General features: G+C 38.1%; 2 protein-coding genes and 1 non-coding gene across 7 annotated transcripts in view; 1 reads left to right on the top strand and 2 right to left on the bottom strand.

Annotated features, from left to right (window-relative positions):
* hipk3b (homeodomain interacting protein kinase 3b) overlaps positions 1–2,390 on the bottom strand; it is a 98,359-nt gene extending 95,969 nt beyond the window's left edge. The window contains exon 1 of one of the 2 annotated variants that reach the window (XM_056267892.1): positions 2,069–2,390. The gene's annotated coding sequence lies outside the window, so the exon portion shown is untranslated. The remainder of the gene's footprint in view (positions 1–2,068) is intronic. The other variant, XM_056267891.1, reaches the window with a different exon arrangement.
* Positions 2,391–5,248: 2,858 nt separating this feature from the next.
* On the bottom strand, positions 5,249–5,367 carry LOC130102031 (5S ribosomal RNA). Its single transcript, XR_008809104.1, has one exon. It is a non-coding gene; the product is annotated as a 5S ribosomal RNA (ribosomal RNA).
* A 1,792-nt stretch (positions 5,368–7,159) lies between these two features.
* iqcg (IQ motif containing G) lies at positions 7,160–26,633 on the top strand. 4 transcript variants are annotated; one of them, XM_056267896.1, is made up of 10 exons: positions 7,160–7,234; positions 7,311–7,419; positions 16,362–16,516; positions 16,720–16,848; positions 16,949–17,030; positions 18,781–18,942; positions 19,835–19,909; positions 21,422–21,553; positions 21,675–21,776; positions 26,465–26,633. In XM_056267896.1, exons 2-10 carry the CDS (start codon positions 7,321–7,323, stop codon positions 26,573–26,575), a joined length of 1,047 nt encoding a protein of 348 aa, XP_056123871.1. In that variant the 5' UTR covers positions 7,160–7,234; positions 7,311–7,320; the 3' UTR covers positions 26,576–26,633. The 4 variants fall into 4 exon arrangements, with proteins under 4 accessions (XP_056123871.1, XP_056123869.1, XP_056123870.1 ...); XM_056267894.1 differs by lacking the exon at positions 7,160–7,234 and having other exon boundaries at positions 7,246–7,419; positions 16,365–16,516; XM_056267895.1 differs by lacking the exon at positions 7,160–7,234 and having other exon boundaries at positions 7,246–7,419; positions 18,784–18,942.
* The last annotated feature ends 461 nt before the right edge of the window (positions 26,634–27,094 follow it).

Here is a 27,094-nt window from a genome sequence, read left to right as displayed (position 1 = left end):
GGTCCAAACATATTTAAACCTCTCATAATAACATAAAAGCTCTTTAAATTACATGTTTTGCGCCATTGCTTTCAAACAAACTAAAATCGAAACGGGTGATATGGCTTTGTGTCCTTATCAAAAGACTGTCTGTTTGCGCTGCGCAAAGAGAAGCGTGCACTTCACTCACGTGATCAGCATGTGATCAGCTTCACGTCGAGTTTAGTGTGCATTTGGGAACGTAGTGGGCACCGGTTACGGAATTATTTTCACATTGCATAGTTGTACCTGAACGTGCTCATTTGTCGCTTGAATTCTGCAATCTCTTGAGATGCAGACATGTAAGAGGCTGAGAATTAGCTGAACATATACTAGTTTAACTAGTCACACTTAGCCTACATTTTAAAACATTTTTATTTTAAAACTTTTATTTGAATTCTACAATATTTCTATGGTTAAATCACAGACAGAGACTCCTCCCCCATCAGCCAATCACTGTGGTCATGGTTAGTAAGTGTTGACTCAAGACTTCTCTCTATTCCTTGGTAAAAGTTGGTCTCAGCAGCTTTGTGAACAGGTTTTAAGAGAAAACTCTTAACGAAGAACTTTGACTGCCATTTATGAGAACTCTTAGTGGTAAGATAAAATGTTTTATCATACGGCCCCAGACATATAAATCTCATGTTGTGACTTTTCTGATGGCTTCCATAGTAGGGAAAAAATAACAATGGAGGTCAACGGGGCCCATCAACTGTTTGGTTACCAACATTCTTCAAAATACCTTCTTGTGTGCTCAGCAGAAGAAAGAAATTAAATTTAACTTGAGGGTGAGTAAATGACTTCCATTTCGGGGGGTGATCTATCCCTTTAATGTCCCCAGTTCTTCATCGCTTTCATTACAAAAAAACAAAACAAAATAGGATATTCTGTTATGGTATGACATGAATTACACAAGATTTTCCTTTTAAGGTGGTCTATTGCTTTATTTCTTGTGTCAAAATAATCATTATCATAGTCTTTCGTTTTATTTTGACAAGACAAACAGCCCTCACTTTAATCAATCTTAAAAGTATCTGGCAAAGCACTATGGGTAATATTAGCAACACCCCACATGAGTTTTTCTCATGCATAGTAAATGAGTCTATTTTTATTTAACACTTGACCTATTCCACTGCAGATGCACGCTGCCTCAAAACAACCTCAATTAGCACTTTTAAAAAGTATCATATGCCTCCTGTTGTAGGCTTTATCTCAGGAACTCAATTATCTTCTCTCCTTATTTGGTTTTATTTATTTCCATTTTATGCACAATGTATATCTCAAGTAAATCACGTTGTCAACACTTTGACTTTCTCTAAACTCGGTGGTCGGTGCAGACTTGTTTGGATCTAATTGGTCAACAACGTATGTGTGTGTGTGTGTGTGTGTGTGTGTAAAGGTTAAACTGCTGGAACAGTTACTCTCTACTGAAACTTATTTACATATAGCAATGTTTACTTAAAGTTATAACGTTACTTGTTTAAAATCTGTAAAATACACAATTCAAACAGTTACAAAATCATTAGCAACTGATTCATATCCACATATCTATCGACCATCTCTCTCCCTCTCTCTCTCTAAATGTACACAAAGCTCTCTTTCTTAAAGTTTATCCAACTTAATTGGATGTTTTACTTAACTTATTCTATGACGTAGAGGACCAGACCATACTATTTACCATCAATAATTAAAGCAAGAGATAAATTAGCTATGTTCCTTTTTTTACTGGTTACATTCAAGAGTTAGAACGAACCTCAATTGACTAGGCTATGTTTGTGTCAAATCCTAGTGTGTTGTCTACCTAGACACACGAATGATACCTATAATTCAAATCGAATAAAAAAAAACGTTCGTATTAATCACAGGCACAATCGAGAAAGGCCAAAGCGCCTATGAAGCCAAAAATGCTGTCTATGTAGGCAACTCAGTAGGATTTGACACACAACGATGCGATCATCCGTTTTTGTTTGATTGTGTTCCATAAACAACCCGAGTTAGATCACGATCAATAGAAGAAGAAAAAAACACTCCGATTAAAAAAAAGACTCACCTTTCACACGAAGTAACAATAGATATAATCCAGGTCTTCTCCGATCATTTTACACACTTCAACTGAACTCACAGCATGTAGATGTGTGTGTCTCATACTGCTGCCATCTTGTCCACAGCACCATCACCCACATTTTACACCTCAGAAATCTCAACAATACACGCGATCCACGACACAGAACCGAGTCCGGTGCATTGCGGTGATGCTCGAGCTCTGGTTTTGGTGGTATGGGCGGTGGAGCCCATGTTGTGTGCGGGGAAGAGCAGCACTGACAGTCGATATCATGTCCCTCCACACTCACTCACTCTCAGCTGCGCGAGGAATGTTTGCTGCTTATGTCACTGCGTCAGGCCGAACTAATCGAGTGAGGAAAGAAACAAAACACTCGATGTAGACATGACGGCAACCCTGTTTAAAAAATAACACAATTAAAACCCAACTGTAACCTTACGGTGATTCACAATACATATTTTACAGGTTGTTGTTGCTAATGTAAAAATACAATAGATCTCCTTAAAACACAAATAGCCTAATTATGACTTTTAGAGTCATTCTGATCTGATACACTTCTATAAAAGAAGGGTGCTTAATTATGGATGTGCACTTGTAGTGTACTTCAATTCTTAAAAGTCTTATTTTATTCAAATGATAGGCCTACTTGCAGATAATATAATACAATAAGCTTAACCGAACTGCTTGACGCGCAATAAACCTCGTTGGTTCTTGCGGAAGCTCAAGCGTGCAGCGTAACACAAGAATATAATAAACCTCATTACTTCTGGTAAAAAAAGAAAGTTAACATGCTTGAGCTTCCATTTACTACAAATGGTGTGTGCGTTGATGAATGTTTATGTGAATAAAAGCTTTTAAATCTGTTCATCATATTAAACGATTGAGTCTCTTCAGACTAAACCACTCAATTCATATGGATTTGTTTTACAATCTCTTTATGAACTTTTTGAAGCGTCAAAGTGGTAGTAGACAGTGGTAGCTGTCAACGGACGGATAGAAAGCTCTCAGATTTCACCAAAAAAATCCTCATTTGTAACGTTTGGAATGACATGAGGGTTAATTAATGACAGAATTCTAATTTTTGGATGAACTATCCCTTTAAGTGCCTTTAATGAGAGTAGGCTAATCCTTTCATTCACAAATAAGTACACTGTTAAGTCAAATGAAAAGTTTTACTATAAAGTAGGCTACATTGTTTTAATAATCTTTTGTCATGCTTCAAAAACGTTCACTTATTTTGCTGTGTTGGCTACTAAAGCACATGTAAAGTAGGCTATTTGATTAATTGTAACTGTATTATTTTATTTGACACATTTTAAAGTTAATATTTTAAATTGGGACATTATCATCACAAATGTGTAATTACAAATATATAAATATTAAATACTTCACACAAGTTTCAATAGAAATTACATATAGTAGGCTATATTTTAACATTCTTGTCAGTACATTCGGCATATTTCAAAGAAATAATATTTCCATGAAGATTATAAAATTACAAATAAAGATGAACTTAAGTCCTATTTAAGTGGATCAAAAAGCACTCAAGTTTGACTAATTATATTTAATATAAATTTAAACTATAATACGTTTTTATTTAATTGTAATGCAGTTAAGTGTCTGAAAACATTACATTTAGTTCGCACTTAAAAAAGGGCCTATATTATTTCTGCAGTAATTAGCTACTTTCTTTTTTTAAAGTATGCTAAAGTGTTATCCTTTTTCACAAGACAGCAATGGCTAATATCAAGTTTCCACAAAAAGTGTCTACTATTTTTAAATGTGTATTTATTTATTTGGTAGTAAAATATGACTGCAGTTAAGTTCACATTTCAATAAAAAGCTTTTTTGAAGCATGTTGAATACACACAATAAATGAATACTTTAAATCATAATATCCTGAGCTGTGACACAGCAGTCAAAAGGCAGCAGTCAATTCTTTGTGCAGTATTGTGCACAATGAATATTGTACAGTGTCTGTTGTACAGTGAATTTTTCAGTCTATGGGAGATTTTAAAATTATAATCTTTAAAAAATAAAACACTGTCTGTAACCTATGTTAAGTGGTTCAAGCTGAATTAACCTAATGCCTTGTCTTCCTGCTTGTTTGTTGTTTCAAAATGACAGCCGCCCACTGCAGAGAAGCTGTTTGAATGATTGTTAATGACCTAAAATTATGAATCACACTGGATAGTGTTTTCATGCTTTCACCAAAGACACTAATTGGTTTAAACCTGTTGCTGACACAGTATTTAAAGCAGCTGAAAAGAAACAGTACAGCTGCAACTCTTGTATAAGGATACTTCAATTTGCTTTTAGTATCAGTGAGATGACATAAGCAGCTTTTTCAGTGTGTGTGTGTGTGTGTGTGTGTGTGTGTGTGTGTGTGTGTGTGTGTGTGTGTGTGTGTGTGTGTGTGTGTAAGAACAGTTTGGCCAGTCATGTTTGATCAGCTGGCTACGGGGATATCTTTCCCTCCTATAGTGCTGGCTTGTCTCTGGTAACAGGATGTAACATGGAGGTGGTATCTGAATCACTCGGTTGAAATTGTGCAATACTGCCATATAAATGAATTGTTTATATTATATCATTATAATTACCGTCATAATCCTGGTTTCACAGACAGGGCTTAAACCAGGATTATGCATTAGTTAAATTAGGATATTTAAGTAGCTTTCATAAACGTAATATAGGCTACAACATATTTATATCTTCATTTTTATAATTAGAGTTACAACAATATTACAATAATAATATCAATTAGGCCCTAGGCTACTCCCCAATATTAAAATAAAACCAAATAAAAAATAAAAAAAGATTCAATATTTATCTGTTTACCTGCATGTCCTCTTGTGACCGTTCCCAACTTCAGAAAACCATGAACATGCGAATGTGTGTGGAATTATTGAAATATTAAGTTCCATAGACAAAAACGGAACGAGCAAGCGCTCAGAGTTCTGTTGCTTGTAGACAGAGAAGCCTGTTGATCGCCCCCTGGAGGAGAAAGAAAGAATGACGGGGTTGAGCTGTCCTTTGCCACAGCAAGAGCACACAGAAGCCAGAGAAAAAGCTAAATGAAAAAGAAAAAAAACATATGAAACAATTGAATTTAAAAGGATGAACAACCGTGGTTTCGAGCCTGAAGTGTATTAATGAGGATAAAGCAAAAGCTTACAGCACCTGGTATTCCCAGGCGGTCTCCCATCCAAGTACTAACCAGGCCCGACCCTGCTTAGCTTCCGAGATCGGACGAGATCGGGCGTGTTCAGGGTGGTATGGCCGTAAGCGAAAGACTCAGCCGATGGAGAGCTATTTAAAGAAGGGACACCGGGGCTCATTCACACATGTCCCGCCCCGGCTTACTGAACATAGTGTATTAAGAAAAAGTCATTGAGTTATTTAATTAATATTATATTAGCCTCAAGTACAGTTTTATTTAAATATAGTCCATTCTTTTTAAGATTTAAAGTACACTACAAGGCCAAATTGTATACAGTTAAGCAAAAAAATGTTTCACAAGGGTTACAAAATTGTTTTATTTAGTTTCGCATATAGTTAATTATTTAATGTGTATTTTTTTATTTTTATTATTATTATCCTGTAACAACATTGACAAACATTTTTGTAACAGTGCTTGGCCCCAGACAGCAACATGTAGGCCCTAATGCGGCCCACGTCTGGTACGCGTGGAATCCACATGTACCGGATCTGGGCCGACACTGTGTTGCTGTCAGGGGCTTGCAAAGCAGCACTGTAGCCTGCTATTCCCACATTCTCTTAACGGGTTATTCTAACCCCCTAACTCTTGAACTTTTGCAATGAACAAAACTGATAGTCACAGGATTAATTCACTATTTAGCCTCCCTCATGCTGTTAACCTGGTTGCCTAGCCAATAACGGGCATCTGTTTACCCTGAATGTGGTGAGGAAATGGATATATCTGCTTTTGACAGGTGTGTGGTTGTAAACCTTCACCATATAAATGGTTTGTTAGTTGTTCTGGCAGCTTTGCAAATTGTAAAGATGTGAGAGGCATTTGTAATTGAAGAGGCACAATAACACGAGCAAGAGTGCTGCTCAATATCAGCACAGCTGTGATTCGACCGTGGCCTAGAGTTCTGGTCTAGCCTGTCAGAAACGTGGAGAGCATGGTGATTAAACACGTACTCCAATCAAATTTAGAGGACATTTTTAAGAATTGGAAGAAAGTAGTTTATTCAACATAATTAAGAGCTCCACTTGCTTTACAGTACACTTGTTTTCATCCAATTAATTGGTGTGCAGTGTTAGTGTATTCAACCCAGCCACATGTGCTACTGCTCGTCTTCTGAGGAACTCTGGGTTCTTTTAGTACAGCCTGACATGGGCGGCCCTTTATTGCGCGATCTGCTGCCCTCTGCTGTTCGAAAAAGCAAGAGTCATGAAAACCACTGTTCTGATATTTATATTTACGATCGACCTTTTGGCCATGGCCATGACAGCTACGCGAGGTAGTGAGGGAGACACTTACAGCGTTTTCAATCAGTAAAAAAAGTTGTTTAAAGCTCCCAGATCCCTTACAATTTCCCACAGCTCTTTAAGGTCACTTTTTATTTGTTTTGCTTCTAAATGGAGAATGCAGAAATGATGGAAATGAGAATGAGAAAATTAAATAAATGAAAAATAAAATAAAGGAATAAAATAGGCCTACTAAAAAGCAGTAAATTGTTCTTTACAAGAAATCATACAATATAAAGAAGAACAGAAAAAAATAGATAACAAAAATAGGCTAATAGCATTAAAAACATGAAGAAATAGCATTATATATAATAGAGTCGTAATAAGGCTACAAACAATTAACATAAATTACATATAACACAATTTGAATAATGTCAAATGTATTTTGTACAAATTACATAATGTACATTAACTATATTTCCATAAAAAGACTAATCGATGACGTCACTTTATGACGTTACCTGTGAGAGAAATATACAGCTTTTACGCTGCGAATAGGCTACATTGTATAGTATTACAAATGTTGTGCATTAACGCTAAACTGAATTAAATCTGGTGTAACATAAATAAATAAATAAAAATAGATAGCAAAAGGAAAGGATCTGTGTACAAGACGTGCTGTCATGACAACGGATGCCCTTTGCTACGGCAGCACCTGTAAGAGTCTTTTTTTCATGGTCGAGTTGTCCAAAGTTACTTGTTATTGTCTTAATTTTTCCATATGTTTCGTCAGAATAAGCAGTATGATGTCGGTGGATGTGCTCGTAGCGTGTGCTGTGCTGCAGGACCACGCTGATCAGCTGTCAGTGTTAGGAAACATTATACGCCCGGGAGCGGAGACTGTAAGTAACATCCTCACAGTTATCTATAGGAATCTCAGAATTCTTTTCAGTTTTCAGAAACACAATTTGTAATGTTACTACTGCATAATTTGTTTCGTCATCAGCTATTGTTAAATTGATTTGTTGTTATGTTTAACGTTACCTGCATAAAAAAAAAGAAGCAAAACAGCATATTTAGGGATACAACAGCTTGTCGCTGGGCAGTACCCTTAAAGGGACATTTGTATCTTATTTACCTAAAAAAAAAGTCATAGTAGTAAGTTAAGAGTACATATTACTACTCTAAGGTACTAAAACGCACCTTTTAGGGGAACAAAGTTGCGGCCCCAGTTGAAGCTGTTGTACAGTTACTATTGCACATTTTATTTCTTACAGTGTATGTTTGATATTCTTATCTTGCTGCAGTATGGTCAGTTTATTTACCTATATTTTGGGTGGATCGCACCAATTAGGATTAAATTAAGCAGTTTATGGCTAATCAAGGATTTATTGACCAAGGTGTTATTTTAATTTGTGTTGTGTTAAAACACAGAGATTATTAACAAATCACAGGACTAAAATTCTAAGCTGTCAGCAATACTCCATTTCATTTTTGAAAAATTTCTCTCTGAAATAAAGTAGCTCTTGCAGATAAAGGAAATAAGCTTGTAAAAATGTCAAATGTCTTTAGAAACTGTTGCATATGAGAAGGCTTTTTATTGGCAAACCTGGGCTTTAGGGCCGCACAATCCAGGGTTGTACAGAAAGCCCAAGACCAATTAAAACAAGTTATTCTTGAAAATGTAGGCCCCATACACAAGGCCTCAACAAGGCTCTTGGACTATGAGGGATCCACTCATCTTACTGTAGGACCCTGTCAATATGAAGACCCACATTGCTCTTATAATAACTATTCTTATAACCCATCCTGTCTACAATTATATTTATATAATTGTATCTGTGGATTACATGCATTGTTTCGGTGACCATATATGGTAGTTTGCTTATTGGATAATTGTCAGGGTCTGCGGAGTGTGTTAAGTGTGGTAATTGTAAGTATTCCTACATTGTGTTTGGTTGCCTGATGGCCTGGTGTTCACAGGCAGGTCACATAGCACGGGCCACATCATGTGCCACATGTGTGTGTGTGTGTGTGTGTGTGTGTGTGTGTGTGTGTGTGTGTGTGTGTTGGTGATGTATCATTTTTGTTTTGCGTGACGACAAGGGTGCAGGATGTAGCTAGCGGTGCAGGACAGGTTTTTAAAAAGGCGAAACCTTTGCTCTTATTAAATGCTCTCATTAAATTATTAAAATTTTGTATTTGACATGGTTTTCTTTTATTTAATTTCCCTTGGATCTTAAATAACACATGCTAGGGTCTGAAATGAATGGCTTGTGGCAAAAATGTCAGCAAATTAAAAAAAAAATGGCCCCAAAATGTATGCTATGCATGGGGCAAAAATACCCCAAAAATTAGTTGCTGTTTATATTCATAACACTATCACACAAACAGGGCTGCCCCCCCCCCCCCCCAAAAAATAATAAAAATATCTGCACATTCCAATTGTGTTACTGTTTTTAATATTTCAATAAATATGGTTAGTATTAGGGAGCCTAAAAATTAAAACACAATAGTTCTGATCAAAGCCACATCAGAAACATTTCTGAGCAACATTTTTCTTTGCTGAATGAATCAAAGTTTTGGGGTGTGTTCCACTTGACACACACCTGCAAACTTTCTTAAGCCCTTCCCCTTGGCAGAATCCCCATCACCATTTTGAAGTGCGTTTATAAGTAGGGAAGTTCATATGGGCAGACCCTCGACCCCTCTTTTTTGACTAAGGTTTTGAGTCTACTCATGTACACTTCTGGCAGGTCAATACACCACAATGCAACACAATTGTGATGTCAAAGCAAATTGCACTTAATTTACCCTTGCCCCACACATGTTTGGTGGTGTGGTTGCTAGCCAACACGCACACACAAAGAAGATGACTCAGAGTAGAAAAAGTCTCTGGTTACCTAATGTAACCTTGGTTCCCTGAGAGGAGCGAACGAGACATTGTGTCTGACGCTATGGGTAAACACCTTATTTCAGGATGTTTACCCATACTGAATACTGAAGACCTATGTAATCTCGCAGGCAAGAATTCGCCTATAAGGCCGTGCTGAACGTCATTCCCTCAGAATCTTTGGACTGAAGTGGTGTGTAGCTGGCAAAGTCTCTGATCTTTGTAACACAGCAGCTTACGCAATGTCTCCCTTCTCCCAGGGAACCGAGGTTACGTTAGGTAACCAGAGATGTTCCCTTTTGAATTTGGTTCACTCGACATTGCATCAGTAGCTGACTCTATGGGGATCTTATAAAATCGTGTTAATAGTGAGGGTCCAGCTCAGCTGCAAGCACTGACCTTTGTTAAAAGTGCTTCATGCAACAGAAGACTGTTGCACAAACATTAGACTGATGCAAACACATCGCAGATTAATAAGAAGACGGACTCGCCGGCGTCCTTGATTTAAACATACTCACAAATTCAGGCCCATCTGGGAATCAACTGTTAACTGCTGACTGTTATCCTGCAGGCCTTAGATGGCAATATAGGCCACAACTTCCAAGGAAGATGGTGCAAGATAAGCAACAAGCAACTCTTGTCTAATTTATAATGCATGTCTGACTGAACTGGCTTTGACCCGTGGAGAGAACATCATCAAGCGAGATCACATTATGAGCTTTGGGGACTCCACTGCATGAGCTCTTTTTAGAGAGAAAGAGAAAAGAAAGGGAGAAATCCGTCTGCTCGCTAACCATAGCTTAAAGCTCCACATTGGATTCCCAAGACCCTAGCTCATGAAGCACCTCAGCAACCAGAATACTGATGGAGGATGGCTGAATATCCTCCTTTTCTTTAAAGGAATTCTTGAGCAAAGCACTTTAATTTTAAAATGGTTATTGTGGCCAATTTGATGAGCAGGTAATTCCCATGCACTTATCATGCATGTACATGTCCTGTAATAAAACGAGGACACAGCGGCAAACACTTATGAAATGCCATCTTGTTTCAACATGAGAAAAAGAAGCTTGCTCAACATGGGTTGCTGAAACTCAATATCCAATTCAAATCAAAAAGCACAGGCTAGATACATCTTAGGAGTGATGGCTCATTCTTTTGAGTCACTGCTGATGTGGTGCCTGGGAGGCCAGCACTTGCACCATCATCCAATATGTTTCTATACAATCCCTTCAACCTATTAGAATTCTGGCTGCTGAATTTGGCACATATGTAAGGGATAATCCACGGCTAGCTGTGCATGAAATTCGTTTAATGCACAGCTAGCTGTGGATTATCCCAATTATACCATGGTCGTTTGCCAGCATTGACAATTGACAAATTGGTGTTTGCTGCGCAATATTTGACCGGGAGGGTAACATTGATGGTTATTTTCGTCAATCACGGCTTGTTAGATCTAGCATTCTGTCCGCTTTCAATCAGACACAGAGATAAAGCAGTGTGTAAGATTACATTAATTTGAATGAATTAATTATAGCATTTATTTGAATTAATTATCCAGAGAGAGAGAGATGAGAGATTCGTACCTGTGTCTGTTGCGTCTCTCTCTCTATTAACAATGAAGCTGTGTACTTCAAAATAGCGATGTTACCCCCTCGTTGCTGAGAAATATAAATGTAGTGATTCAGTAGCGAAGCTATTTTATTGCTAAAAGTCGCATGGCAGCGCTGAAGTTTCTGTGCGGCGCGGAGAGCACTGTGTTCAAGTGACATGTGCGCTTCAATGAAAACGGTGCATTAATATAGAACGGTGATAAAACTGACTTGGAAATAACTGTGCATTAAACGGTTTTATTGCACACCTTCCAGCCAATCTGAATCGAGTATTCAGACAGACCATGGTATAATTAAATTTATTGAGTGCAGAATTTAAAACACCAACCAGGAGAGGATTAAGTAATCAATGCGAAAAAATATATATATATATTGATTAATTTTTGAGTCGCTGAGAAACTTAACATTGAGAGTAATTTTGATATTTCTGAAAAAAAAAAAAAAAATCTTTTGACAGTATTCTGCATGAGGTTCAAATGACTAACTCACATCAAATATAACTCTGAGCTTTTTTCCAGTTAAGACTGAGGCTCCAAAACTCAACAAATAAAGAACCAACTTTGCAAAACTGGTGAGGAGAACCAATAAGCATTACAACAGTAGTATTGAGGTACAGACACTGAATAAAATAATCAAATGTAAAATAACACAGTATATTCTTTATTGTATAAATTACAGTCACTATGAAATCAAAATGGACAATTCTTGTTTTTTTATGGAATAGGCCTAATTATTGTTTTTTTAATTCATGTGGACTAACCAGAGCTTCCTGTACTGTGTCCCTACACTGGCTTGGCTTCCCTCCCTTCCACATTGCTTCTGCTGTAATGGCAACCTGACCCCCTGTTTGTCTTGTGTGAATTAGTCTTTCCTCTCTTATCAACTATTTCATCTGCTTTCTCCTCACTTGTGGAAGCTCGTTCAGTCACAGTTGTATTGTGGTCAGGGGTACTCATTTTGTAGCTAAAACTTGCCGAGTTGGAGCTTAGCTTACTACTGCTGAGCACTGGCTGCATGTCTGTGTTGTACGTCATCACACAAGTAGCCAATTGTGTTCTGCTCTTTCTGCCGGCTGTGCCCTAAACGTCAGTCAGTGACAAATGCTGTATATTGAAATATCGGAAATGTGTTTAAAAATTGTTGTTGAAAAAAAAAAAAAAATTGCGATATTGATATTGAATTAATGTCCAGTTGTAAATGCTGTTTTATGTGCATGCTGGCCTATACATATGTTTAATACAATACAGGGCTTGACATTAACTTTTTTGCTCACCACCCACAGTGGCTAGTGGTTTTCCAAAGTTACTAGCACTCAGTATTTTCACTTTCCACAATTTTCACTTTCCACAATTTCCCCACAATCAATACCATGGGGAAAACTGCTATATAGATATTGTTTATTTGGCAGCAGGAATATTAGGCTGCTGTCACTTTAAGACCTGACACATGGATCCATTATACTGTTACACATGCATTTCTCAACTTTGTTTACGTTCACTTAAAACATACCTAACTGATTGTGTTTATGTGAATAGTCGCCAAGACCAGCATTTTGACAGTGAAAACGAACTCAAGATGGCTTTGTGTCCGTGCACTTTGGGTGTGAGCACAAAATCTTGCGGGAATGAGTCAAATTATGCGTAATACGTGTTATCCCACGCCGAAATTCAAGCCCTGTAACACCAACAATATTCATCTGGAGCAAAAGAAACGAGTGAGTAAGGGGAGGCGGGTTTGTGTGTTAACTCACTGTCAGAGAAATGAGAGAGCGAGAAAGCGCAGATGGTATCGTGTATCTGTTTTGCAGAAAATTAGTATTGGAAGCATTTCAGTATTGATATTAGTGTTGTCACGATACTGGAATTTCGATATGATACCTTGAAAAAAATCATTTTTGGATATCACAGGGAAAACTGCCATTATACCATCATACAGATAATACACTCACCTAAAGGATTATTAGGAACACCATACTAATACTGTGTTTGACCCCCTTTCGCCTTCAGAACTGCCTTAATTATACGTGACATTGATTCAACAAGGTGCTGAAAGCATTCTTTAGAAATGTTGGCCCATATTGATAGGATAGCATCTTGCAGTTGATGGAGATTTGTGGGATGCACATCCAGGCCATGAAGCTCCCGTTCCACCACATCCCAAAGATGCTCTATTGGGTTGAGATCTGGTGACTGTGGGGGCCATTTTAGTACAGTGAACTCATTGTCATGTTCAAGAAACCAATCTGAAATGATTCGAGCTTTGTGACATGGTGCATTATCCTGCTGGAAGTAGCCATCAGAGGATGGGTACATGGTGGCCATAAAGGGATGGACATGGTCAGAAACAATGCTCAGGTAGGCCATGGCATTTAAATGATGCCCAATTGGCACTAAGGGGCCTAAAGTGTGCCAAGAAAACATCCCCCACACCATTACACCACCACCACCAGCCTGCACAGTGGTAACAAGGCATGATGGATCCATGTTCTCATTCTGTTTACACCAAATTCTGACTCTACCATCTGAATGTCTCAACAGAAATCGAGACTCATCAGACCAGGCAACATTTTTCCAGTCTTCAACTGTCCAATTTTGGTGAGCTCTTGCAAATTGTAGCCTCTTTTTCCTATTTGTAGTGGAGATGAGTGGTACCCGGTGGGGTCTTCTGCTGTTGTAGCCCATCCGCCTCAAGGTTGTGCGTGTTGTGGCTTCACAAATGCTTTGCTGCATACCTGGGTTGTAACGAGGGGTTATTTCCGTCAAAGTTGCTCTTCTATCAGCTTGAATCAGTCGGCCCATTCTCCTCTGACCTCTAGCATCAACAAGGCATTTTCGCCCACAGGACTGCCGCATACTGGATGTTTTTCCCTTTTCACACCATTCTTTGTAAACCCTAGAGCAAGAGTCAAGAGCAGCGACCAAATTTTCTCTTTGTCTTTTGTACATTCTGACTTTACCCCATGCTGAAAGATTGTTTATTTAGCATTTTTCAGAAATAGGTTTTGTGTTTGCACTGTATACATTTTCAAAATTCTTGACACCACTTTGTTTATTCTTGAAGTCAATTTTTTTTGTAGTGGTGTATCCAAAAGGTCAATGTTTATGATGATTTTCTTTATGCATATGATTTATATCCATATTATTCATTTGTGATTGGTTCCTAATTAATTTTATCTTTAAATTCATGTGTTCATGTATCCCTACTTCATATATTAACCTTCATCATATATTCAATTATTTACTCATTATTGTTACTCATTTATGTTTATCTTTTACTCTGTTTAATTTTTATTCATGAAAGTAGTAGCCTATTATCCAAGAATATGTATATTGTACTCACATGTTCATATACATCTTAGTTACTTGTGGTTTGTTAGGTATTGGAGGCCTTTCAACTACTGTCTGGGTGATGTATCTCAGAATTAGTAGTAATTCCAACGGTGTTCTTTTCCAGAAACTGAAAGTGCTTACTTCGCTGTCTTTGTTCTAAATGTGTCAAAACCACACCTCTATTCGTAATCTATTTTCGACATCTGACCGGTTACGCTGACCTAGCCGTTACACCAACTATGACACAATGGATAAGTCTGTTTGACCTTTTCTTATCAGACCAAAACATTAGTTTAGGAGGACGTAAGTGTCCTGTATACTACATTTAGCCTATTCGTTGCTCTTATTTTGCTCTTCACTTCTGCTTATTCTTCTGCTTCTCTTTTACCTCAAATTTCATTCTGCATTCATATCTTACTTCTTTTGGGTCCTTCTTTCTTTATACTCTGAATTTCACAATCTTCATCTGTTAGATACAATACTTTGTATTATTTATAAAGTATTGAATAAGATAGATCTGATTTTTGTTTAAACCTATTTGCTATTACAATTTTCGTATTGATTTAGCCTAATTCATTTGTTGTCTTTATAATTTTACATTTTTGCTTAATAAATTTGCTATTCCTTATTCAAATTTGATCTTTGACATAATCATTGCTTGCCTGCCTGGATCTCATTGCATCAATAGTTATTAGATTCCACTGTTTTGGACTGCCACATTGAACTTGAGAACGCAAAATGGCACACCTGGTGTACCTAATAATGTCTATGATGTATTTGTTGTGAGAAGATCTGTGAGCATGCAGAACTCAGCACTGAACATAAAACTCTGGCGTTTTGAGCGGTGAGTAGATTCTAACTTAAACACCTGTGATTGGCAATTGCGTTCAAGAGATCAACAGACATGTTTTGTGATTGGCTACATTGCTCAACATTGCAAAAACACGTTGTACATGGAAACCTTTGACGTTCTCCAGAGCACAAACACAGATAGGCACAGGACCTTTTGCCAAACCGCCAATATGCTATTATTACGCTTTTCCCTCTAAAACCAATCCAAAGCGGCAGCAGACAGTGATTTGACTGAGACAATTCCACGCTAGTCTCAAGTCCGTGGCCAGGTGAAGGCTAAGCCTCGCCCAGCCCAACACATGCTCCACCTATGATTATTTATATTCATTTATTGTTCTTATTCTGTTGTGATTTATTTTTTGTGTTTTAATGAAACTGTTGGCTGACAATAAATCACAATTAAACTAATCTAAATTGTCAAATTATTTTTATCCCATGTATTTTAAAATGATTTGAGATTATAGGCATTGGTCCACCCTATTTCACCAAGGTCCATTCACTTTAACATTTCTGCCCTCACCACTGGTTTACAGTAGCAACAAATCAAAATTGTGTTTAAAATTTTAGTCTGCTTATTTTTAAACAACAAAGTTTTTAAAGTTGCAACATAATTGTTAGATTAAACTTTTAATTAGATTCCAACTTAATATTTTTGATGCAACCTTTGTTGTTCCCTTGTTTGTATCCCCCAGTCTACTTGTTTGTAAATAATTTTCTCTATTTGTTCATGGTTAGACTTTTTATAATAGTTGTATAACTAAGTGACTGGATACATTTTACAAAAATACGTCCAGGTCACATTTTACCCCATAGATAATAAAGTAATTTATGTAATATATCACAATTACAGCAAGCAATACTGCAACTATTGGTGGTCAAATGTGTTAAATTGTCATGAAAATGATTTGTTTATTATGATTTTGACCTAGACATGGTCTTGAGACGTTTCATGAGATTTACCCAACTTATTGCACATTTATTAGACATTTCGCCTCGTGTAATTTGAAGTCAAGTGTATTGATCGAGTACAAAATATGGAGTTCCTTGTATGGTGTTATTGCCAGGTCACCACACAATAGTTATAACACCTCATTGTCCGCATGCCATCATTGCTGTTTTATCTCCCAATCATGTTTTTCTCTGTATCACTCTGTATTTAGCAGGAAAGGACCGAACTGCATCTAAAAACAGCTCAACAGATGGCTGGGAGCAGTTTGTCTGATTTCACAAGAGAATTACACAAATCCCAAAAGCAAATAAGTATTCAGGAGAGTCTACTTACTCCTGACAACCTGGCCAAAGTGCAGAGAGACAGGTATGCGTGCACACTTCTCTAAAGTATTGGATGTTATTTGTTATCTAAATGTTATAGGGATGTATTATAAGTAATTAACAGTTTTAGCTATAGTTTTTAATTTAAAGTTGAAAATTGTATATGTATCATTGTATATTTATTTACTGATTTGAACATTTCTTAATGTTTCATAAACCATTTCAACATCATCTTTGATCCCATAGGCAGTTTATGTCAGACGTGATAAATGAGTTAATGGTCGAGCTGCAGAAGAAAAACACTTTTCAAAGTCTCTTGTCAGCAGTAGGAGAGGACCGGAAGAAGAAAGTCCAACTTCTGGACATAATAAACAGGTCTTAACATGAACTGACAAATTATTTACCCCAAAATATCATGTACTGTACTATGTAGCCTCAAACAGTGAACATACACCACATTTTACACAAACTGTAGGGAGGAAGAGGGTCGTCTCAGGATTAAAGCACTGCAAAAACAGTTACTTGACATTCACAAGCAAAAAATAGAGGAGTGCAAGGTAATCATCGGTGCCATTTTCCATAGAACATTTTTTATTAATTCATATTTAATTTGACTTGAACACAATTTTTGATTTTACTGTGCATATTTCACTGTTGTTTGTAAAGCATGAAGTGTGCTTAACTTTCATGACAACAAAAGCTATGTTTCCATCCACCTATTTTTAATGCACATTTTGGGATATTGTATCCAAAACTGCTGGAAGAAAACGCTAAGATGCGCATAAATACTAAAAATGCATATAAGTCATGCTGCTGCATATGTAACATACATTAATTAACCTCAGCAGATCTATACAGGTGGAGCTGGGAAAGGTGGGTGGTTTTTGAAAGTGCGCTGCAGACTGCTAACAGCAACACTACCGATATTTGTTTGAATGTTGAGCCGCAGCTCATTGGCCACTGATGCAACAACAACCAATCAGCTGTGCTTTGTAGATAATGATGTGATCGCTCGCACTACCAAATTAATTAGACTTATCAGCCTGCGCCATCTAGAGTTCCATGCTAGAACTATAGGTAATTCTGTCATGACAACGCTCGGGAGATTGGTATAGTAAATAGAGATTGACATGGTAATAGATATGGCAATGCTAATGTATTTGGTTTTGGCAGAATAGATCTGCTACATTGCTGCAGAGCAAGTACCAAGACTTGCTACTGCCAATACATTCACAAACATTGCTGTGAGCATGTAAGAGTCAAGACATGCTGCTGCTGCATATGTAACATACATGAATTATTAATATAGCAGACGATAGATAATCACGAAACGGAGGCGCCGGCGCGTGAACTGGAGCTCGTCTCATAAATGAACCGAAACTCAGCATATAAGGTAGCCTACTTGCCTCACAGACATGTCTACTTTTAAACAGAACAATTCAAACCGAAAGAAAACAGACTACAGACTGCTCTCTGCTTATGTAATCCGTATGAAATGTGAATTTCTCTCTGGCGCGTTGACTACTGCGAAGATCGCGAGTCAGCATCGTCAACTTCATCTTTGCAGACGACACTGACAAAGAAAGGCCTGATTTTTTTTTTTTTTTTAAGGATTTGTTTACTGTGTGTGATTCATTTAATGGAAAGCACATTCACTGCTAGTTGTCTTGCTGTTAATTTAAAATAAACGTAGAGCAAGTAGCTAATCAGTGTCTGCTCGTTTATTCAAACTAAGTTGTCCTATAACAGACGAACGTCGCAACACCCCGCCCCAAAGATGGCTCCATTTAGGAATTAATAACCGGGCCACACAATATTCACAGAGATGTGGAATAAAAGAATCAATCATTTACCTTAAATGTTGATTCCAGATGCGTTCTGAAAGCGCGCTGCAGACTGCGAACAGCAACACTACCGGTATTTGTTTGAATGTTGAGCCGCAGCTCATTGGCCGCTGATGCAACAACAACCAATCAGCTTTGCTATGTAGATAATGATGTGATCGCTACCAAATGAGTTAAACCTATCAACCTGCGCCATCTAGAGTTTCATGCCATAACTAGGTAATGATATTTAGTGCCAGTTTATCAGAAAGCAAATGTTTTATGCAATATTCCAATTTAAGTTAAATTCACAACCTTTGGATGGAAACATAGCTAATGTCACAATGCAAGGAATCTTAATTGTTAACAAAAGCTGATACACAAAAGTACTGTGTCATCTTTACTTTTGAACTTTGGTCTAAAATGTTGGACAAATACACATGTGACTTGCAGTCTGGCTGAAAAAAAACAATTTTCTTCCCAGAAGCTTAAGGAGTTGTTGGACTACCTGAGGGAGCAGGTACAGAACATGAGGGTGAGGACAAACCGACAAGAGAAATTTGTGAAGAGATGTGCCGAACAGCTAGTCTGCCAAGGGCTGAAACTCAACAGTCACAAAGAGAAAGAACTGGAAGATGAAGTTGGGGTGTGTGTTTGACAACTTGTTCTGCAACCTCTATGTTGCATCATTTTTACATACTAGAAACCACATAACACTATAGCAGGCAACTGCTTATCAAAGTCCTAGTGACAACCCAGAATATTTATCCAAAATTTTAAGTTGTAACACAAATGAAGAATGTTGGTGTACAGACAACATCTGACCCCACTTACTTTCATTTTATGGACAAAAAGCACTGAGGTATTTTTCGGAACGTCTTAATTTTAAAGTTAACTATCCCTTTAGAATATAAAATTTAACAGCTACACTTTATTTTACAGTACGTGTACTTATAGTGTACTTACAGCGTGGTAAAAAGTACTGGTATTATAATGTAGGCTAACTACACCTGTTAAGGTTAGGTTTAGGGATAGGTTCAGTAGGCTACCTAGTTATAACCCAGTTATTGTAATTGCTATAATAAGTACATACTATGTACATGCGTAACAGGACTGTAAAATAAAGTGCTACCAATGTAACTTTTTAAACTTTCAGACAAGCCAACATTTAATTAATAATGTTTATGCAGGGTTGTAGCTGTGCATGTGTGGTTGAATGTAGCTCAAATGGTAGCTCAAATGGTAGTGCATTTGAGCTACACCTCTTTATGCTTTTACTAAATATTGAGGAACAAAGAAAGTTCATTTAGGAACAATGCCGGTTTCGGTAGCTACCCAACTATTTTAACTGCCACTGCCATTTTGGTCATTTTTACATCAATACTGTCAAGTGACAGAAGTCAGGACTTTTAGAAATTCAGTTTCCAATTAACAAGTTTATAATTAAAATTCCAATTATTCTGATACCCAAACATACTGTAAAACCCACTTACCATCATATTTTGATTTACAACTTCCACTTTTGGTTGCACTCTCAGATGCTGCAAGAGAGAACTGAGGAGGAAAAGAATGTTCACATGGAGATGGAGATCTTCCTAAAAAGACAACATGCAGTGAGTGAAGCACAACTTAATTTTATGTAACGTAATTCATAAAGCTTTGTAAAACAAACTAGATTTGTACTTGCAGGGATGTGCACCTCTAAGAACTGATTGTACCCCAATTGGTATAGAGTAGGGTGTCCAGTCTTGCTCCTGGAGGGCCACTGTCCTGCAGAGTTTAGCTCCAAGCCTAATCAAGTAAATCAAGGTCTTCAGGATATTCCCGTCAATGCGAGTCATACATAATTGAAAAAGCGATGATGGCAAATGACGTCAACTGACGATCACATGAATCTATTCAATGGCGCAATGGAGGATGAAGGCTCAACTCAATGTATTGATGATTTTTAAAGATGGTGTGGAAAGCAAAAGCTTGTATTGTAATTTCCTCCGCATCCATTGCATATCACGCCGTTTTTACTTCCTTTTTCTGGATCAGTATGTCTACCTTGGGTTGTTTCACCAAATATAGTGTAAATGCAGATATCGGATATGTGTCACTTTTAAAAGAAGATGAAAGATGGTCATCAAAAAAATCGAAAATAGTCAACAAATTGGAATTGGGCATCAAGGCCTGCAGTGTAAATGCAGTCTTAGTAATAGTGTCGTTTGAACTATGTTGGTTCAACATTATAGGACTGCTGTTAATGACGTCATGCACATGTGATGGAATGATAACTTCTGCCATTTAATTCAAGATGGCAATTAATGTCCATTTTTGTTCCATTTGCCCTCTCTGATAACTAAGGCCCCCTGAAATCATCCTAACCTTCCCCTCGTTATTGTGCTCCTGATAATGAGTAACTATGCTTCTAACCACAGTTCGAGAGTTGTTGTTCCAACCACACGACTTTACTATGCTGTTTGCGAATGTTATTTTGAACTATCCCTGCGTCCGAATGTGTATACGTCCCTACTTTATAGTAGGCGAAAAACATAATGTGAGACGAGTAGTACATTCTTATTCATAATACTCATAAAACAGTAGGCTACAAGTAACCAGATCACCTACTGTATGACTTGACTTCCGGTGAGATTCTGAAGTACACATCTGATAAACACTGTACTGTCCCATGAGACCACGGAGAGGAGTTGTGAATAGCCATGAAACCACGCAACTGATGCTGGTAGTTAATGTGACAGTAAAAACATGGCGGATGTAATAAGTCAGAATTTCATCCAAACTACCCATATTCATACTACATAGAAAGTACTTTATTAATGGTCATGAAGTAAGTTTCAAAACAAATATCCCTACTAGACAGCATGCAATTTTGGACTCAGCTTATGGTAAACGTCAAATCGTTGAAATATGTTGTTAACGACGGAATGCTTTTGGGAAACGCACCCCAGAATGTTAAGAATTTCCATGCTGCTCACCACTGAAACTTTGGTAATGAAGCTGGCTGACTAAAGTGTCTTGTTGGTTATGCTTGGAGTTCTGTTTGTAAGCCCTTTATTTAAGCCTATTCTGATGCAAATACATCAGGATTAATTGCTGTCACTGAACTGTGTGCCTAAAAGAACTTAGGGGAAAAGTTCCAGTTTTGGATCCAGCGGTATGAAAAAGACATGGAGGAGAAGGAGCAAGAGATCACTGCTCTAAAGAATAAAAGAAACAACTGCCAGGCACGAATTCAAGAGCTGTCCAAAAAGGTTTTTATATGAAAAGTTAACATTACATTACATGTTAACTGTAACCTGATTTGCATTCCTTTTAAAATTCCTTTTGAGAGAGTCAGTATCAATAAGCTGCAAAAAACTTTTTATACCTCAGTGCAGAAACATGCAAGAGGTTATCATTGAGGACAGGATGGAGAAGGAACGTTTGCGTGCACAGCTGGAGAAAGAGCAGAAGGAGAGAGATGCAGCAACTAAGGTAACGTATAGCTTCATTCTAGGAAAAGTAGGTAAAACGATAATGGCTATGAGAAGATGTATCATTTTATTAAGTCATTACTTTTGAAGCAGGGGCTTTTATTTTCGGGGCCTTAATGGAACTGATACCTATATGCACTTTGTGTTTGGTGGGTTTTTTTTCTTCAGTTTTGTGCAACTTCAATGAGTATCATTCAGAGTTTAAACGAGAATTCCAATTTAATCCCTGAATTTGAGTTTAATTTGAATTGAGGTATAGGTATAGGTAAGAGCAAACACAATTGACCATTCGCAAAGACCCGCCCCCTTTAGTTACTGTTGCTATGTCCAACAAGCCATGCCGCTCTCATGCCAAACAATGTTCTCACGCATGAAAAATACATCACGGAGCAAAGAGGACACTGAAAACGTGATGACAGACAGGACAGAGCAGGTTACTTTTGATATGAAACAAAGTCTCAATTTTCACATTTTTTTAAAGAAATTTTAACAATAAATACCGTTTTGTGGCTCTTTAATGTGCCGTGACAGATCGCTGTAGCGCCTCAGTTAAAGCTGCTCGTGAACCGATCATCTCGGCCTTCTAGTTAATTTAAAGCATCAAATAAACATGAATGAACATCATAAGGAATGTTTTTCAACTGTGGAAAGACGGCAGCACACACCGTTTTTCAAGTTCAAATCCACCAACGTTAATCTACTAACTCTCCTGACTGCTTTGTCAGACAGAAATGGCGGATTCGGCAGATGGCGGATTATGATTGGTCACATCGCCTGACAAATATTAACTGTCAATTAAACTCCCTGCGAAGGGTGAATTGAATAAAATGTAAAATATATATATATATATATATATATATATATATTGTGTATGTGTGTTTAAGTTGTAGGAAGCACATGAAGATGAAGACCAGGTTAAAAAAACGGCTTTAATAATCCATATGAGCAAACAATCTGAAAGGCAGGCGAGCAAACATAACTTAACATTAACGTGACCGGACAAATGAGAACTGAAAACACAGCAACTTAAATAGTAAGACAAACAATGTGATTTATCATGAACAGCTGAACAGATTGTCTAATCATGATCTGTAACCATAGTGATGGAAGAGTGGCAGGAAACTAGAACAAAGGTAATGTGAAGATAAACAAACTAAAAAGAACATAACTGTGACAGTGTGTGTGTGTGTGTGTGTGTGTGTGTGTGTGTGTGTGTGTGTGTGTGTGTGTGTGTGTGAGAGAGAGAGAGAGAGAGAGAGAGAGTAGTTTAGTATAATTGAGTATAACTAAATAATATAGGTAGAATTTTAAAAGTTCAATAATTTTTATGTAAATAAATATTTTTCCAGAATGCAGTAATTTATCTAAATATTAACTGATCAAAAAAATGATCAGTGATTTGTGGTGCTTTATGTCAAAATTACACTTAATTTTGATAGCTGTAAATTTTAACAGCATTGAAAAAAAAAAAAAAGTATTTAACACAATAAATAGGCATAATTAGTCTAATTAGTCAAGAACAAAAACTCTACCAACACTATTTTGATAACCATATTAGCATCCACCTCATTGGGCAATATACACTCACCTAAAGGATTATTAGGAACACCATACTAATACTGTGTTTGACCCCCTTTCGCCTTCAGAACTGCCTTAATTCTACGTGGCATTGATTCAACAAGGTGCTGAAAGCATTCTTTAGAAATGTTGGCCCATATTGATAGGATAGCATCTTGCAATTGATGGAGATTTGTGGGATGCACATCCAGGGCACGAAGCTCCCGTTCCACCACATCCCAAAGATGCTCTATTGGGTTGAGATCTGGTGACTGTGGGGGCCATTTTAGTACAGTGAACTCATTTTCATGTCCAAGAAACCAATTTGAAATGATTCAAGCTTTGTGACATGGTGCATTATCCTGCTGGAAGTAACCATCAGAGGATGGGTACATGGTGGCCATAAAGGGATGGACATGGTCAGAAACAATGCTCAGGTAGGCCGTGGCATTTAAACGATGCCCAATTGGCACTAAGGGGCCTAAAGTGTGCCAAGAAAACATCCCCCACACCATTACACCACCACCACCACCAGCCTGCACAGTGGTAACAAGGCATGATGGATCCATGTTCTCATTCTGTTTACGCCAAATTCTGACTCTTCCATCTGAATGTCTCAACAGAAATCGAGACTCATCAGACCAGGCAACATTTTTCCAGTCTTCAACTGTCCAATTTTGGTGAGCTCTTGCAAATTGTAGCCTCTTTTTCCTATTTGTAGTGGAGATGAGTGGTACCCGGTGGGGTCTTCTGCTGTTGTAGCCCATCCGCCTCAAGGTTGTGCGTGTTGTGGCTTCACAAATGCTTTGCTGCATACCTCGGTTGTAACGAGTGGTTATTTCAGTCAAAGTTGCTCTTCTATCAGCTTGAATCAGTCAGCCCATTCTCCTCTGACCTCTAGCATCAACAAGGCATTTTCACCCACAGGACTGCCGCATACTGGATGTTTTTCCCTTTTCACACCATTCTTTGTAAACCCTAGAAATGGTTGTGCGTGAAAATCCCAGTAACTGAGCAGATTGTGAAATACTCAGACCGGCCCGTCTGGCACCAACAACCATGCCACGCTCAAAATTGCTTAAATCACCTTTCTTTCCCATTCTGACATTCAGTTTGGAGTTCAGGAGATTGTCTTGACCAGGACCACACCCCTAAATGCATTGAAGCAACTGACATGTGATTGGTTGATTAGATAATTGCATTAATGAGAAATTGAACAGGTGTTCCTAATAATCCTTTAGGTGAGTGTATACACTGTTCAGTTATGTTCTAATTACATAATGTCACGCTCGTGTAGCTGAGCACCATCCAAAAAATGCCTGACACAGGTAAAATAAAGACAAGGAATCTTTAATGAGCACGGAGATTACTCAAGAGACCAATTAAACACAATCTACACATAAATAATGATAATAACCTACAGGGAGCCAAACAAAACAGGGAGTATATATACATGTACATTTATAACAGTACTCCATATGTAACAATACCCCACCCTTCCCAGAAGGTGCGTCCTTGTGCCGTAATTTAGTAGTCCAACAGTAGAGGGAGGGAGGCGGTTTTTGAGGAGGGGGCAGAACTGCGACGTACAGGACCCAGGATTAGCTGGTAGAGAGTGATTCCATGGTGGAACCGAAGGAGGGAGGGGCCAAGGTGGAGCACTGATGGATGGTCCATGTGGATCCTGGGAACCTACTGACGAAGGCTAAGCTGGAAGACATAGAGACCCAGGCAGAAGGGTTGGAAGGCTGAGGTGCAGTTGGAGGCCCGGAAACCATGTTGGAGCCAAGGGAGAGCAGAGCCGAGGTGGAGCCGATGTGCTGACAGGCTAAGGTGGATTCATGGGCCTGAAGGCCTGAGGTGAAGCTGAGGAATCCGCATCACCATGCCGAGCTGGGGATCGGGAAGCTAGAGGCAGAGTCGGAGGGTTAGAGAGCTTGCGGAGTGGGTGGAGCCGAGGAGCTGGGCGACACCAGCGTAGACAGCAGTTTCGAGGAGGGTCAAGACCAGGGAGTCGGGCAGGACTGACTGGGACACGGTAGCTTGGAGATTGGGCGGGGACATCGGAGGAAGGACTCCGGATGAAATCGGAACATCTAAACAGCCGGACAGGACCAGCAGAGAAGAAGAGAATTCGAGGATGGGGACTAGGGTGGGCGCTTGAGAGCGTTTTGGCAGCGCAGTTGCAAAAACAGTTTTTTTCAGTTGAAACGCTTCGTTGCTATGATACAGAATATCCGCAGCACAGTTTACTTGTAACTGATTTCGCAGATAATTTGTTTCATACTAAAAAAAAAAATGTCATCCATTTTGTTCGGTTAGCTCTGCTGGTTGCTGTCGTTGTACAGAAAGAATGTTGTGACAGTTGGTCAGTGTGGTATTTTTCCCGCCCCTCCTCCACTGTGATTGGACGGCTGGGTAAAAAGTGACAGTGATGAGCGCTACGTTTTACCCAAAGTTGAACATTCTTCAACTCTCGGCGACCTGTAAAAAACGCCGAGCGCTCAGCACTTCAGCATGAAAAAAAGCTCAGCGCCTCGCTATGCTCGTGGCGTTTTAAAAACGCGACACTCCCATTGAAAACAATTGAAAAAATATGACAGCCGCGTAAAAAAAAAACGTTTTGGTGGACACGGCCTTAGAATTAGACTGATTTTTTAAACTTTATGGTTATGATTATCATTATCGTTCATGGTGTAAACAAGCCTTTAGACTAATTAAATCTTTTTTTGTTGTCTTATTGTGGTAATTATTTCCTTACTTCAGTAAAGCATTTTTCTATTTTTATTATTTCCTATTTTTGACACTCATATTCCAGCTCATTTTTAAGGCTTTCTTTTTTTAAATTCTGAATTCAGTCCAATCCTTTTGTGATAAGTATAGATATTAAATTTAAAGTCAGCACATTAAGCTGTTGACATGTTACACAACAATGCTTTGAACATTTCAAAAAGCATTTATACTTCAATCAGAAAACTAATAATAATAAAGAAAACAAACTTAGCCACAATAGTTGCCTACTCACTTTTGGTGCTAGGCAAAAACAGAATCGTCCACACAACATTTTAAAACATAGGTATGTCTAATCCCTAATATACTTAATTCTCTTTTGTTTCATTTATCTCTTTTCAGATCCAGGCCTGGTGGCGGGGGACTCTCGTACGCAGAGGACTGGGATCACCTAAGAAAGCAACCAAATCCAAGTCTAAAGGTGGCAAAAAAGGCAAAAAGAAGAAGAAATGATGACTGTCACAATATACATTTAAACAAACAATAGACAATTAAAGTAATTGCCAGAGCATCGGCAGAGTGACAGTTTGATGATCAGAAATGTCATTTTAAGATTTTTACGTCATGTTCTGAGAGACGGTTTATGAGAGGAGGGGATACTAACCGGATTATAGGTGAAAACTAACACTAAAAGGTCACCCATGTTAGTACAAACAGTTAGAGAGATGTGAGTTTAAAATAAAAAATATCTTTATTAAGAAGACAAACAATGAAAATAAAATTGATGAAATTATCTGGAACCTGTAAAATTGTGTGAGATGGCCTTCTTTATAGAAAAGAAAAAGAGGATCAAATCAGGATTACAATGAGAGGGTCAGACTAGTTAAGGACACAAAGGGTGCAGAATGATGCTAGTTGAATGATGATAGTACTTGAATCAAGGCCAGCCTTATTATGAGCCTGGCCCACCCTAGCAAACAAACCCTGACCCAGTATGCTCAGTTTTATCGCCTACTGTTGCATCTCACACAC

Source organism: Rhinichthys klamathensis, unplaced genomic scaffold, assembly GCF_029890125.1.
Source record: "Rhinichthys klamathensis goyatoka isolate OS25496 unplaced genomic scaffold, OSU_Roscu_1.1 h1tg000265l_1, whole genome shotgun sequence".
Classification (NCBI taxonomy): domain Eukaryota; kingdom Metazoa; phylum Chordata; class Actinopteri; order Cypriniformes; family Leuciscidae; genus Rhinichthys; species Rhinichthys klamathensis.
This window is presented reverse-complemented; position numbering and strand designations above follow the sequence as displayed.